The 13,563-nt window shown below is 45.1% G+C and overlaps 1 protein-coding gene across 3 annotated transcripts; it reads right to left on the bottom strand.

Moving 5' to 3' along the window:
* Window positions 1-4,562: 4,562 nt before the first annotated feature.
* On the bottom strand, window positions 4,563-11,796 carry sp3 (phosphatidylinositide phosphatase spermathreecae). 3 transcript variants are annotated; one of them, XM_017249762.3, is made up of 12 exons: window positions 11,580-11,796; window positions 9,864-10,092; window positions 9,385-9,802; window positions 9,208-9,329; window positions 8,786-9,151; window positions 8,397-8,724; window positions 8,272-8,342; window positions 7,617-7,832; window positions 7,148-7,384; window positions 5,991-7,094; window positions 5,469-5,610; window positions 4,563-5,412 (listed from the first exon to the last, which is right to left on the bottom strand). In XM_017249762.3, the coding sequence occupies exons 1-12, from the start codon at window positions 11,674-11,676 to the stop codon at window positions 5,284-5,286; spliced, it is 3,459 nt and encodes a 1,152-aa protein (XP_017105251.2). In that variant the 5' UTR covers window positions 11,677-11,796; the 3' UTR covers window positions 4,563-5,283. The 3 variants fall into 3 exon arrangements, with proteins under 3 accessions (XP_017105251.2, XP_017105249.2, XP_070137323.1); XM_017249760.3 differs by lacking the exon at window positions 7,617-7,832 and having other exon boundaries at window positions 11,580-11,795; XM_070281222.1 differs by lacking the exons at window positions 4,563-5,412; window positions 5,469-5,610; window positions 5,991-7,094 and having other exon boundaries at window positions 7,232-7,384; window positions 7,499-7,832.
* Between the last annotated feature and the right edge of the window lie 1,767 nt (window positions 11,797-13,563).

Below are 13,563 nucleotides of genomic sequence, written 5' to 3'. Positions count from 1 at the left end.
ATCGGGGAGGTGACTACAGAGATCCGAACCATTCCGTATTCTGTTCTATTTTAAAACATAGACCCCGTCCCCAGGCCCGCCGCACCGAGAATATCTCAGCACGCTCCTAGGAGCGAAGAATTATGATCCATGGCAGCAGCCGGATTCGGTTTCGGTTTCTCACGCACTACCCAACGCCTCTAATAAGGCAATTAATCAATATAATTACCAGCGATTAATCATAAGTCAGCCAGCAACACTCTGATGACAGTTTTGGGCGTTTAGCCGAAACTTTAAAAAACTAAATTGGGAATCGGAGGCAAATAAATCAGTGCCCCGCTGCCAGGACATGCTCACTGAACTGTTCGGTAGCAGCGGAAAAAAAATCCATCAATCCCCTTGAACTGTCAAAGCCACAAAGAAGCATCCAACAAATTCCCGTAAATCCTTCGCCGACTGCTTCCAATTCGAGAGTTTTTTCGGCTGCTTAAAAATTAAACAATCTTTTGAAGGCTGCACCCAGTCGACACCCTTTCAGTGGCTGTCAGCTATGTAGAGCGTGTGTGCTTAGCATCTCATTGACCCGTGGAAGCCACAAAAGGATGAAAGCAGCTCTGGCTAATCAGTTTAAAACGCTGTCACGGCCGGAGTCTGTCTCTATCTCCGCTTTCTATCCCTCACTCCATCCGAAGGCACTTCCAGTGTGTGAGATCTGCGGCACATTTTAATTTGTAATTCGAGTCGAAATTGGGTGTAACTTAGACACGCTGCCATGCAATTTGGGTGTGGATTACAGACAACTATGGATGGATGAGGTGACGCGTTGAAAGTCCCACCTGGACTCGAAATCCGGAGTTGGAGTTGCACTGCCTAGGGGTACTAGTTGGGATGCAGAACGGATCAAACCACAAACACATGTGTGAAAGTGTTACTAAGTTCGGGGTCTGAGAAAATAGATGGGAAAGGTTTCTATGTCTTAATCTTCTAATCCTTTTAAAATGGAAGAATGGAAGCTCAAAACCCAAGAATATTCTCGTAAAATATTCCATTAATTTGCCTCCCATCCTTACATCCTTCAGATAGTTGCTCCATCAATTTTCTTGACCTTTCCCTGCTCCTTCCTTGGGTATTCAATTGAGAAGGAAATCAAATCGAATATCCGCAAATTGCTTTCCCTGGCAGGGAGTTAGTAATCTCTCGATTATGCCATCGCCAAATCCAGAAACTTTAATGACAAACCCAATTTACCACTGACAGGACAATAAATCACTGGCAAAATGACGCTGTCAAAGACCGAGTGACACGGAGAAAAACAAAGCATAAAAACACAACAGAATAAGAGAAAAAACGGTGAAGGACCAGCAGTCCCAGCGATAAAAACAATGCCACAAAACAATTTCCAAGAGGCAAAGGACTCGGAAGTGGAGCGGTGGAGGCGAATCCGATGCCACGCTCATCCGCATGCTGACCAACATGACTGAGGCGTGAGCCGTCCCTGTCCCACCTTCCAGGACCCCCAAGGACAACGCCCACACACGCCGGCACATTGATAAAGGTGTGGAAACGTGCGATTTTGTAATTGATACTAAAAAGCCCTTAATTGGCACCTTAACGCTGCTGATGCTCTGACAAATTTCCCCCAAGGACCAAGGACCAGTGACAAGGGCCGTTCCTGGCGTTGACATGCGTGGGTTGGCCAAGGATATAAGGGGGTGGGATTAGGCTAGGGACTGGGTTTGGCTTTGGCATCGGGCCTGGAGCTAGGGCAGGGGCGCGATGGCTGGTAATCGGATGCCTTTTAGGTAATAGAGATGCCGCAATCAAAGGCGACGAAAATCGGTGCCACATTATGCCGCATAATCATCGTCCTTCGGCATCATCCACGTCATGTGACCATGTGGAATATCAAATCCCGGCGAAGCCAGAACAAATGGCACTAATCCATAATTGTCTGGCCGCTGGTCAAGTGGGACTTGAGCCAATAAATCTCATCAAACTAATTCGATACGTGGCGGCCGGTACTTGTGTGTGTGCCAGTGTGTGCTTTGCCCGGCAAGGACTCGAGCGGAAGTCCAAGGATGCTGCAGCAGCCATAGCCGGCCATAGCAGGAAGAGCCACATCCACCCTTGTGGTTTTTGCTACTTGTTAGCCAGCCTGTTGTCATTTGTTAACATTTCATTACATTTATTTCACCGGACACAATTGCAAAGTGGATGAATGGATTTGCCGTTTGATGTCGCTCCGAGGACTCGATATCCTCGGTCTCATCCTCTGGAATTTATTCGTGTGTGTGCGCTCGCACTTATTTGCTCTCAAACCAATTTGTTTTATAATTGAATTTGAAATTGAAGATGACATTCGGTTTCCGATTGTTTGGCGTGCGGTTCTACAGCCGCAGGCCACTCGGCAGGCCACGCCCCCCGTGTCCTCTGACCCGCTGACCCGACCTCAGCTGTCTATGTGTTTGGGTTTTAGGCAAATGTATGCAGGGCATCCTCTTCTTGCTTGACCAAAAATTCAATTATGTATAAAATTTCACAACCATTTTTGGGATGACTTTCGGAAAAACTCGATTTTCTATTTAATTTGCTTTCAAGTGGCATGGCGGTTGCCGCTCTGGTCACAGGTCAGATTCCCCAGTGAGTGCTAGCTCACAAACATATGCGTGCACTTTGACCTCGAGGTGATATTCGCATCGGCAAATATTGTTTGGCACACCGAGTGGTTTTTGGGATATTATTCATGCATCATTTGATTTTGCGGCTATTTCGATTGATTTATTCGCATTACCATTTCAAAGGATATACTATACACACTTTGTATATTTATTCCGGTGTGAAAATGGCCTGCATTTATTTTAATCGGTTTAACAGCTCTCAGTGGGTCAAGGTGCCACAATGCAATTAAATATGGCCAATATTCAATCATTTATTTGGACTATATTAGGGTACAGGCAGTTGAACGGAATTCTGAAATTTTATTTAAAGAGTTTTCGTATCCTTTCTTGGTAATAAATCTGTTTATGCTCATCCTAGTAACTTCCAAATGAATTCCCCTAATACTGGCTGCTATCTCCGGGATCGGGCTCAATCTGAAATTAAAGGCCCATCAAGTGCAATGTGGTCCAAGCCATCGGCCCCAGCCTGTGACACTGGTGTCACTATGCAGACCAGACACCAAATTAGCATACATACCATAAAGCAAATTTGATTTCTATCAGGACCACCCACAAGTCCACAAGTAACCCCCTCTGGGCTAAAGAATAGAGCCACTCAGCTGAACGTGAAGCACTTAACCCGCTTTTAGCAATAAAATTAACTTTCCAATGGGGCTTGGGTGGCCGGGAGGATCCGACAGCACGTACAAGTCGAACGTATAGGAAATTAATGGTTTAAGGCAAAAGTGTTTAACAAAATTGGCTGGCGCTGATCCGAGGGGGCTGTCCTGGAAAAGCAGAAGAGGAAACCCTCACATGCACACACGATAAACCATGTAGCCTACTCGGATGGCAGTAAATTCCCGGCGACTATCTCCGCATTTCACTTTATTGGCGCATAAAAACCGAGTCAAACCGAAACGAATACGGAGTGGAGAGAAGGAAATCAGCACAGGGAGGAAGGAAGGCGAAGCCAAGGATGCCAAAGGCAACCCAGATCAGTCTCCGTCCGTATGGATGGCTGTTCGTCCGACCAACCGACCATGGAAGCCGGACGGAGTCTCTGCTCTCGGTTCAATTTGAAAGGGAAGCTGTGCTTAAGAAGGCGTGTAATTGAAACATTCAAAAGACAATTTCCAAGTCTTAGCACAGACACACTTAATGGACGCAAAAGACATGGACAAAGTTAAGAAGTGAAATGCGAAAGAAAAATGCCAGCAACTTCGGGAGGCAGTGCATCCTTCACTGGGATGGCACGGCTTTGGGGGTGAGTGGCAATCAGGCGTGACCGGGGGTCAAATGGATTGCCATGAAATATTCTTACGTCCACTTTTTCTCACCCAGCTGACACCCACTCAGGTTGGTTGAGTCCTTTCTTCCCTTCCTCGTCTTGTTCCGCTTCCGCATCCGCATCCGCTTTCCATTTCCATTCCCAGAAGGTAGACAATGCGTACGTTAATTAAACAAACAGCCAATAAGATTGATGGCACTTTGATTGAAAAACAATTGATGCAACTGTGCGTACACATTAGCATGATATTGGACGCCTGGTCATCAGAGATGCCGGAGCGTGTGGCTCTTATCAGCTGGCGGGCCAAAAGTTCAGGCCCAGGATGCGAGGTCGGAAGGATGCGTGGAGTTGGTCCAAAGTTCGCATAAATAAAGTCCAATATCAATAGAGACACTTGTGTATGTGTAAGCTGATTGACAGCATTACAGGGTCCGTTTCCGTGATGTTTTAATGGATTTTTGATTTCCTCTTGGCCCTTAGTCAGGGGTTGCTTGCTTTTTTTTGATTCCTTGTTTATCGCTTATGTAAACAGGGGAAAGGACACCACTTGATATCCATGATGTTGCGGTTCTCTGCTAAAAGTCAAGGATGGATACTAGTCTAAAGTTCGCCTTACACACAGCACAACATAAGCATTTAAACACACAAATATATTTTATATAATCGGTGGCGCATACATAGTTCTAATTGAAGTACGTTTACATATCATATTCCGCTATTTACAAACACACTACGGATAGTTTGCTATCGAACGAAGCCACAATCAAAAATCTAGTTCTGAATCCGCCAAATATTCGTTGACTCTTCTGAAATCATCTCAAGACTCATGTATAATTCGTAAGCCAAATATGTCTAATTTCTAGCCAAAAAATGGATTTGTTTGGTTTTCAGTGTGGCGTGTAAAAAATTGGCCAGTGCCAAGTCTTTTGTTTGTCATGTCTTTTTGTGGTTCGTATGTGGATTCCTAGTTCACCAACCTGGATGTACGTATAACTGTTTGCATTCATAAGCAAGGTGCCGAAACTCTCTCTAATAAACGCTAAGCGGCCCAATAATTCGCAAAGCAATATTGTGACTCGTGTAATATACTGACATAATTTTAAGCTTACTTAAACGATAAATACTTTAGACACAAAAAATATTAACTCACTACAGCATGGTGCTATAACAATCACAAAAACGCCCCTCGATCTATAAATACTAGAACCTTTAAAACTTTGCAGAATCATATCTTAGTGTTTCCCTAATGTGACATCAATGGAAGTGCTTCGTAAAACAAGTTCAATTTTTCTGCAATCCATTATTACAATAAATATATATCACTTGCGCTAATTTATCAAAGTGTACGATGCCCTCTTAAAGGGCTATTAATTTGGTTTTGCACTTTTCGGACTCCCAGAGTTCCAGCAGATGATCCCGGGAGCTAGGTCCTCGTTCTGGAGGGGTGTTCTCCCCGGAAACACTAGTGGGTGATAGGACTCCGGTCTGAAACATATAAGAGATAAGTGTGATTGAAAATTGTGATTCTAGATTTAACCAACCTTGGTGGCTATCTTGCGGGGATCCAGATTCATGCCAATGTTCTTGGCCAACTTCGAGAGGGGACTCGTGAGCTGTTTCAGCTTGTTGCCCTCCGGCTGAGTGGGCAGGCCCAGCGGCAAGCTGAGATCCCTGGCAGAGGCACTGGAAACGCGGCAGGCAAATCGTTTAAATTCAAACACAACTGGCTTAGCTTCTACGTATTGGTTTATTTTGAGCGTTTTTTGGCCCAAAGGCCAGAGTGTATGTGGTTGTGTATAGAGCAGGCACAAATATTTCGATTTTTGTTCAGTAATACATGCTAATCTTAGGTAATCGTCATAAATACATAGAACACATGGAACGCATAAAAGGAATATAATAATACTTTGAGCTTGAAGGTATAAGATCTGAACAAAGTTAATACGTAAACACATTTACAAATTCTAATAGATCTAGTAGAAAAATTGGCTAATAGACAACAAAAGGCGGGAACGAGAACCGAAAACACATCTACAACCAAAGATCAACGGTAGAATACCGACCTGGACAGGGGCTTCACCCGCTCTTCGTCCTCGTCCGCCTCGAAGGCTTCCTGGGCCTGCACACATATCTGGGGATTGGGCGTTATTGGCCGGATCGATGGAGCATTTTCCAGTAGGCCCGTGGGCAGGTTCACGTGATCCGTCACCGACGTGATGGAAATGGATAACAGGTCCTCGGTAGTTTTGCACATGCTGTCCTTCTGCTCCAACTGCCGCATCTCGTCCGAGGAGGTGGGCGACTTCTCCTTCTGGTTGCCCATCACAATGCCCACCGAGGGCAAAAACGCGTTTTCATTGTAGTTGGACTTGTCCATGGCTATTTCCACATCCGAGTCCACCTCGGGCTCGTACAAGCTGTTATCGTGCTCCTCGGTGTCTGTGCTACTGCCGCTGTTCGAGTTTCGCGGCTTGTGGCCGACAGTGAAAATAGCATTCTCTGCCTCCTGTCCCGATTCAATGTCATTCCCTCCAGATTGTCGCATTACCTGTGGGTTAATGGTGGCTGCCAAGTTACTGGAATGGACCTGTTGCTCCGAAGCTGAGCTTGAGGGCTTCTTGAAAGTCTGGCCAAGTTTCGAGAATTGCCCGGCCACGTTGGACAGAGCCTTAGAGCTGAGCTGCACCAACTGAGATTCTGACCGATTTCGCGGCATGCCCCTGGGTACGTCTAGGTTGGGCACCTTGCTTTTTCTTCGCTGCAGCGTTTCGCCAAAGGTAAAACGCACATTCGTATTTCCAGCATTATCCAGAGCGATGCGGAACATATCCACAATCGATGTCATAGATTCGGTGAGCTCCTCCTGGGTCTTGATTACGTAGGCAACGTTGTTAAAGAAGCGCAAGTTGGCGGAGCGGAACATGTGAAAATAGCCCTCCTGCTCGTCCACGACATAGTTTATTCGCAGACAAAGATGGGCCGGCGCCGATCCCTGGAACATCTTCGGCTGCTGGTGCATGCCCAGCTCTATGAGACGCACCATAGATAGGTACACCTTCTCAAAACGGACGATCTTATCCAGATGCGAGTCGTACTCGGCCACAATGTAGCAGTCGTCGGTGAGCAGCAAAATAGAATCAACCTCGGTTTCGTTGGCATTTCCTGAGCTGTAAAGTATTTTTTTAATAAACTTTCCTTAAGTTTAAAGCATCAAACCAACCTTGGATCAGCGTCGATGAGTCCCCATGTTCCCACTGGATATTGAGCGGATCCCAGCAGCAGACGTCGGCAATCCTCCACAAGCATCTTGGCGTGTTCGGCATTTTCGGAAGCATCGTTCTCATCTGGCGCCGCTTGACCACCTAATGCAGTGAGCAATTCAGAGGAGACCTGGTTGCCCAGCATCAGATCGATTGTGGCCTGCCGGTAGGAGTCCTTAAAGCGAGCTAGGTAATAACTGAAAGAGCCAAAAATTTATTAATAATCTTGTAGATCTTCTCTTAGAAAAATAATAGGCGGATGCATGGATGACTCGTAAAAGGATAAGGCATATATTATAAGGGAAGAGTACCTTTTGAGAAACAAGAATCAAAGAATATATAACAATTGGAGCAACTAAAAACTGTAACTGCATGGGCTTGATTTCTTGGCCATCGACTCCATCTGTGGATCGCCTTTGAACTGCGCACCTGGTCACGACGAGGGATTCGAGCAACTTCAGCTCGGGCCCCAGTACCCCAGGATTATAATAGCCGCCCAGTGGTGGCTTGTATTCGGGGGTCAGAATCTGGATAATGGTGGCCAGCACATCGTCCTCCTGCAGCTCATCGGGTCGCTGCAGCTGGCCCTGCATCAGATCGATGACGCATTGTCGGAACGAGTCGGCAAAGTTTTGAATGAAAAAGCTACGAAGAAGTTGGGCACGTAATTAGCTACGGGTTTGTGCATCGGAAGAGATTGTATTATTTTAAATGGATTTGGTTAGACTAACATTCCTCAAGATTGAATATTTTTTGGTTTTAAGGAAATCACAGGTGGTAGTTTTGTTAATTTATGGATAAAAAGCATGCAGCATTAGTAAAAACTAACAGGTGCGATCCGAAACAGAGTGGGAAGACGATAATTAGAATCTAATGACATTTCATGGCTTTTAGACTTGGCGTGGGTTGATTGATTAGCAGCCCCAATGACCAGATACTTGGCGAAAGGCATTACGGACTAGCTATCAACAAAGTAATGTTGATCTACGGATTAATTTGGAAATGGGTCATCAAGATAATGGCTTCGGGAGGCGAACTTCATTTTATAAGTTTTATATGCAAAAGTCTAGAGTGATTTACGAACCGGTTGGCGGAGTTCATGCCGTCCTTCATCATGCCGCTTATATTTCGCTCGCCAGTTCTGGTGTAGTCTCCCTGTGGGTTTAAGATAGTTAATGGGGTTTTAAAAGGGATTTCCTTGTTAAATACCTTCAAAGCATTGGTGCCTGCATACTGTCTGCTGATAACGTCACCATTGTTGGCCCAGAGCAGGCGGAAAGCCGACTTCAGCTTATCAGGAATTGGGGCTTGAGGGATCGAGAGGCCCAACTTGACGAGCTGAGACACCAGGACTGCTTTGGCAATGGCTGTTTGGACTACATTGGTGCGATCCAGGCAATCCATGCAGTTTACCCGGAACACCGACATCTGATTGCAGAGCATTCCATGCTGATCGCGCCAGTGGAAGCCCATGGCGCCAGTTTCAGGGCCCACTGCATCGATTAGGGCAGAGACGTTCTCGAAGCGCATACCGCGGCTGATATTGAAAGACAATTATGTTGGTAAGTAAGAAATATAAGTTATCATCTAATAATTACCAGTAATCATGAAAATCGAACGTTACGTATATAATCTTCTCATTGTTGTACTTAATCACATGCCCGGCATAGGCATCTCCAATCATTTTCTCCTTGCCGCTCTGCTCCACCAGATTCACGATGCAGACGCGGCTGTAGATATCCAACTCCTTGGTGAAGTGCAGCTCGAAGGCCTGCTGCGTTTCGGGCGGTCCGCGATCGAGACGTGGTGGTGGGCGATACTTGTAGCCCGGCTGGCTCCAGTAGATGGGCACCGAGCCTCGTACTTGGGTAAAAGATAACTGATGATGCCTGAACGAAAGTATTTGCTCGGTCTCCACATAATTAGCGCAGTTGCCCTTTTCATCCACACCGCGTCTTTTGTAGCTATTATTAGGGATAATAAGTTGTATTTAATGGGAATAGCTATCGCTTTATAGTACCGAGTTCCAGCGCGATGGCGCGATCTCCGCGAGACTAAGGCCAACGTGAAGCACTCATTCCCAATCACACATGGCTCGACCTGCACAAATCCCTGAATGACAGGAAGTATCCAAGTTTTGTCCTGCATAATGAAAAGATTTTAGTGAGACAGCGTAATAGACCTCTAGGTAACTTACATTCATCTTGAGTATGTCTTCTATCATGTGCATGTTCCAAAAGAATCGCTCGTCCGGCTCCGGTTGACTTTCTCCCGGCTTGGCATTGTGACGTTGAAGGTTGTTGGTTATATCGCAATCAAAGCTAAAGTAGAAGCTGTCCGTATCATCGAAAATCTTGTGGAGCTCCTCCGTGATGCGCCTCTCTATGTTCCTGGGCTCCCGAATTCCCACCGAAGACTTCACCTGCTTGGTGGCCAAAGTCGCCCCTTGTATGGTGGTGTCTTTAATAGTTTTCCCGGTACTCTTAATGGCATCCCATGTCTTGTTCATGCCCTTGAACAGCTTGGTGCTGTTCGAGGTGCCTGTCCCTCCGCTGGAGGACCCGCCGACATTGTTGTTGTTCGAGGCAGAGTGGGTCGGCGTGGACTGGTTGCTCCTGAGGCGGAAAAATGGGAAATTAAATATTGAAGGCTTTGAATAATAAATGGCTGGCTTACTTTGAATGCTTGGTGCAATTGGGCAAGCTGGAGTCGGGTTCCTCGGCACTCAGTATGCATATCGACTTTATTTGGTACACCAAGTGGGTAAGATACAGCACCCCCACTGGGATGGCCTCCTTGATCACCACCAGATGTGGTTCGTAGACATTGGGCAGCGAGATCACACCCACAATTCCATGGGTAATGCCTATGCACTCGATGTCGTCCACGGAGCTGAGGTCCCAACCTGAAATGGTAATAATCATGGTATAATCATCATAGCCAAGCAAACAATTATAATTTCCAAATAATTGGACCTTATTTGATTTTGATTAACGTACGCCCCCTGAACCAGACCTGTAACTTGCATAGCAAATACCCGCACAATGGCCTAGAACTTGGGCAAACTCAAATATGTGGAATAAATACCTGAAAAGCTGGGCGGCACAATATTGACCGCCGACTAATGACGCCCAAGTCTGTAATTTCTCGTTACATATTTGCATCTGGGGCGTTGCGTGCGGCCATACTGCCCCCCTTGGGGTTACGGCTGCTCATTACTGTGCACCCCCTAAACGGCAATGAATGCGTCCCCGCCACCAGGGCACTTGCAGCTAAAAACAGGCATGGAAAGTGCCCTTTACGTGCCACCTACATACGTGCATCCTTGAGCATCCTTGTCGGATGTGGCTTGGCTCCCGAGTTACTTTTAAATTGTTGAATTTTTGACTATATTGTGCTTTAATCTTATCTTAGCATGGACCTATATACTTTTACCAGACAGACAGCAGATAGAAGTGCAAAAATATTTCGGACGAGTGCTGCTTATCTGGAAGTCCACAGACCGGAAGAGTGTTGGTGGCCATAAATTATGTGAAGTCCATTTTTCGTCGTGCGGAAAAACATTTTCGGCAAACAATGAAACTTGTCAGGCGGAGCTACTCCATTGACCTTGGAACAGATTTATGGGCTGCGTCGGAGAAAGGGTCAGGTCACCCCACGGATGATGAGTCACGGACAGTGGTTACTCCTGGGAACCGACCGGCAAAGGTGGAGGGGCTGGAGCAGCTATAGGAGTCCGAGGGGTCAATTAAATACGACAGGTTGCGTGTCAGTGAAAATGATCCAAGTGTAATGGCTGCGCAATAAACAAGCAATTAGAGGTACGAATCCTGATGGCAGGACATGCATCAGAAATTTATTTTTTTTATAGAGATTATTAATAGACACCGTGGGTTGTCAATTGGAAAATGTCAGCGGGGTGCTATTATTTTTATAATTTTTTTATCAAACCAGATACCGTATAAGCTAAGTGCGCATTTGGCGGATGATTAAGCATTAGATACAACGACCTTGATAACAAGGAACCGGATTTTATGACAGTCGACGGGATGTCATTTATGGGCTTTTTCCTAGAAATAAATCATTCTTACTGATTATGAAATAAACTGAAAATTAAGTTAATAAACAAACAATCTTTGTACAAACTTAAACATAAGCTACTAACGCACTACAAGCATATGTATGAATGAAATTATATACATATGTACATATTATATGGAGAGCTCTGCAATGCCACCCACATTTGCGACTTGAAATAACAGCTTCACTTCCTGACTCACACTCCGCATGAATTAAATAATTCACAATTTAGCTTTTTAATGATTTATTAACCTTCATGTAAACGCAAACTGATTCATCCGCTTTGTTTGCATCTCGTAATGGATAAATTACCTGCTTTTATTGTAAACTCCGAGGTCTTGCGATTCCACCAGAGACTCTTGTCCCTTTTAACGAATATGTAGTGGGTATCTGTCTGGAACACCTCCATGATTACTGGTATCCGCGGACCACTATATTTGCGACATTATCCGACTAATTTTTGGTGCAATTGTTTACGAAATTGGTGTAGACAAGCTAATCCAACAGCTGATACTTTTAATAGTGTGCCCAGCTAGCGGAAATGCCACAATAACACTCAAAATTGCCACTTCCACTTCCACAATCGTTTTCCAACACTCTAATTGTATAGGTCTGATAAATTTGAGGCGCCATCTGTCGGCTATGTTGAGCAGCGCCATCTATACGTCTGCATTTACAGCAATGATGGCCAACTTCATTTCCGATGGCGCCACAATTCATAAAAATCAATTTCTTATTTTCTAGATTTTATATAAACTCTGGATTTTAGTTCATTAGTTTCATTAAGGGGTTCATTAAGGGGACTGCATATAGGTGGTAAGGTTGTAAAAATAGGTGGTTAAGCTTTTAAATAATTTAATATTCAATATTGGAGATAAAAAAAAGTAAATTTGTTTAAGCTGCAATGTGGTAAGAGTGGAGTAATGCTTCCCCACTTACTGAAATAATTTAAGTTTTTATATTCCAAGTCCCATTTTCAAGAGCTCTCAAATATTTCCTCGATACACTTTAAGTGATTGTGCGCCTTAGTCGGGGCCTATGGTGATACCAATATTATCGTTTGTTTACCAATTCGTGTCATTATCATCAATCAATTTTTAGGAGGAAAAGTCTGTGGCCGCAGGAGCTTATGGCAGACATTAAACGGGTTGAAGCCACAATTTTGGCGTGGATGAAAAATCGATGGTCCTTGAGCCGTTTCCTGCCAAATATGCTGTATAAAGCATATCTTAGACTCCATTCCATCGGGAAATGAATACTTATTTTAACCAAATAAAAAGCATTTTGTTAATATGCAGATAGAAGGTTCTCCGATGCGGATGTACATCTAATAAATGGTTCAATCAAATTAGGCCGAGGGATGGGCTGAGCTTCAATTTTATGACAAATGTTGTGCGCCTTGATGTGAAAACGATGTAGGCACGTTTTGATACGGCTTTTGCTCTTTTGAAGAAAACCTGTAAGAGGAACAAGCTCATTTATTCCTGCGGGGATGAAAGGCCACGCGGCCAAGGACTCGTTTTCGATGTTAGATGCTGACGAGCGGCGTTCAGCATCTCGCAGTTAATTACTGTAAGTGGTACGGGCAATAGTTGCTAGTTGCTGACTGTCCTCCAGCACCTGCCGCCCCGGAATACGGCTGTCTAGCACGGAATGGAATAGTCAGAGGACTGCCGGAGCTGCCAAATCAAACGCCCTGCCATAAAGCTAAGCCAGCTCATCATTCACGCAATCCATTCATAAAAAAGATATACAGCAAAGTCACGCAGAAATGCGAGAAGCACTGTAGTTCAAATTGAATTGCAAACAAGCTAATCGATCCTCGGGGAGGGAGTGGAATGTCAGGGTCTGTGGCAAGGGCAGGGGCGTGTAACAGTATGTACGCACGTTCCGCCTTGGTCCTGCCGCTGTCTGGTGCTTGGGGAATATGAATTTATATCTTTTAATCTGCGACAGCAGCAATGACTCTCCCAGCTCTGGCCCTGGTCCTGGTCTCTGGCAAAAATAAAAGCGAAATTAAGGACGCAGGACATATTTCAACAAAGCGGCATTCAGATACCGCACTCTGTTCATTGTCCATGTCAAGTGGGCCTTCGGGGGTGTGAAGTGGCAAAGTTCACGGAACCGGGGTGGAAGCGCACTGACTGACATCCTTGTAATTGCATTAAAATGCAATTCGAATTGCCATTCGACCGTCGAGTTTGACTTTTCCCAGGCCACTTTGGCCAGCCAGTCGGAGGTTGTGAGATGGCAATTTCCGAATCGCTGAATTCCATTGAGTGTAGGTGTCACCATG

The sequence above is a fragment of the Drosophila bipectinata genome, chromosome 3R (assembly GCF_030179905.1).
Source record: "Drosophila bipectinata strain 14024-0381.07 chromosome 3R, DbipHiC1v2, whole genome shotgun sequence".
NCBI lineage: Eukaryota > Metazoa > Arthropoda > Insecta > Diptera > Drosophilidae > Drosophila > Drosophila bipectinata.
The sequence above is the reverse complement of the archived record's forward strand: the minus strand, read 5'-3'. Positions and strand labels throughout refer to the sequence as shown.